This window comes from Palaemon carinicauda, chromosome 37 (genome assembly GCF_036898095.1).
Source record: "Palaemon carinicauda isolate YSFRI2023 chromosome 37, ASM3689809v2, whole genome shotgun sequence".
NCBI classification, from domain to species: Eukaryota; Metazoa; Arthropoda; class Malacostraca; order Decapoda; family Palaemonidae; genus Palaemon; species Palaemon carinicauda.
Window position 1 is genome coordinate 21,228,446 of NC_090761.1, and position 2,015 is coordinate 21,230,460.

Here is a 2,015-nt window from a genome sequence, read left to right on the forward strand (position 1 = left end):
AAATCGAGACTGAAAAATTCTCAACAGAGTTGCAAGATCTTCAACAAACTAACGATCACCTAAAAGACGAATTATCAAATAAAAATGCTTCAATCGGAGAATATCTAAATCAATTAACTAAGATGGAACAAATAAATCTTGAAATAATCGAGAAGCTAGTAAATGTTGAAGGTGAAAAAGCAGACTCTATTCATCGTTTGGAATCTGTATTTGAGGGAGAAATTGAGGAATTAGAAAAAACAAATCAGAATCAATTGGACATTATTAAAGAGATGGAAACAGAAAAAGAAATCGAGACTGAAAAATTCTCAACAGAGTTGCAAGATCTTCAACAAACTAACGATCACCTAAAAGACGAATTATCAAATAAAAATGCTTCAATCGGAGAATATCTAAATCAATTAACTAAGATGGAACAAATAAATCTTGAAATAAGCGAGAAACTAGTAAATGTTGAAGGTGAAAAAGCAGATTCTATTCATCGGTTGGAATCTATATTTGAGGGAGAAATTGAGGAATTAGAAAAAACAATTCAGAATCAATTGGACATTATTAGAGAGATGGAAACAGAAAAAGAAAGACTAGAGATGAAGCTAACCGAGGCTAAAGAAAAGGATTTGGTCAGGAACAAAAATTACAACAGCCTCTTAGAGGAGTTAGTAAATCTTAAGGAAGAATATTACGAGAAATCAAGTGAGATGGAAGAAAAAAATCTTGAATTAAGTAAGCAACTAGAAAAAGGTGAGCGTGAAAAGGTTGGCTCTATTCATCGGTTAGAATCTGTAATTGAGGGAGAAAGTGAGGAACTGAAAGAGACAATTGAGAAGCAATTAGAAATTATTAGAGAGATGGAAACAGAAAAAGAAAGACTAGCGATGAAGCTGACCGAGGCTAAAGAAAAGGATTTGGTCAGGAACAAAAATTACAACAGCCTCCTAGAGGAATTAGTAAGTCTTAAGGAAGAATATTACGATAAGTCAATTGAGATGGAGGAAAAAAATCTCGACTTGAGAGAGCAACTAGAAAGAATTAAGAGTGAAAAAGTGGCCGCTATTCATCGGACGGAATCTGTATTTAAGAAAGAGATCCAGGAACTGAAAGAAACGATTGAAAAGCAGTCTGGGATTATTGGACAGATGAAAACAGAGAAGCAGAGGCTGGACCTGGATGCCAACGGACATAAGGAGGAGAAGGAGGTCGTTGGAGGGGCATCTGGTGTTGGTGAATTGCTGGGCCGGCTACAAGCCTCAAAAGGGAATCTCCCTCAAAACAACAACAAAAATCAGGAAGAGCAGAAGCTCCAGAAGGAAACTTCAAGGGAAGAGGAGACCAAAAAGGTCCCCTTAGCTCATATGGGAAGAGGCACAACTGGTTTCTTTAAAAAGAAAATCGGTGAACCTGAGTGTCATATCACCTTCCAAGGTGCGAAGGTTAGAGTTAACACCAAGAGGGACTATGAGCAAAAGGGGCACGTGACTGCCGACTTGGATATCCCAAGGAAGTTTCACAGAGACATTTATGGAGTGGAAGGAAGGAAGCTGAAGGAAATTACCCGGGAGAGTGGTGTCAAATCCATTTGTATGCCACGAAGGGATGACTCCAGTAATCTAATAACAATCATTGGCACCATTAAGCAGGTTCAATTAGCAGCCGATCATATCGATAAGCTTCTGAAGAGACACCGTTAAGTGAATAATTGGATCCGCAAATGGATGAAAAAAAAAAAAAAATAAATAAATAAAAAAAAAATAAAAAGAAAAAAAAAAGAACAGGAAGAACTTCAATTTCAGGTTATTTTGAGAGGAAAATGAGATTTAGCCAAGTTTTGCAAGGACCAGAACTTAAGGATCTTTAACCTGACTGACCACCCACCTTGAAGAACACTTGGAAGGACTAGCCAGCTTGAGGGATGCAATGCTCAACTATCCAGCTTGAAGGATGCTTGTAATAACCTGGAGGACAACCGGCTATGCAGAAAGAAGAAACCTGGCAGATTCTGGTATGCTATGTACCTT

General features: G+C 37.7%; 1 protein-coding gene across 1 annotated transcript in view; it reads left to right on the plus strand.

Annotated features, from left to right (window-relative positions):
* LOC137629217 (putative protein tag-278) overlaps positions 1–1,688 on the plus strand; it is a 2,352-nt gene extending 664 nt beyond the window's left edge. Inside the window, exon 1 of the mRNA XM_068360480.1 lies at positions 1–1,688. This exon is cut by the window's left edge and continues 664 nt beyond it. Coding sequence (XP_068216581.1) covers positions 1–1,688 — 1,688 coding nt within the window.
* Positions 1,689–2,015: the final 327 nt, after the last annotated feature.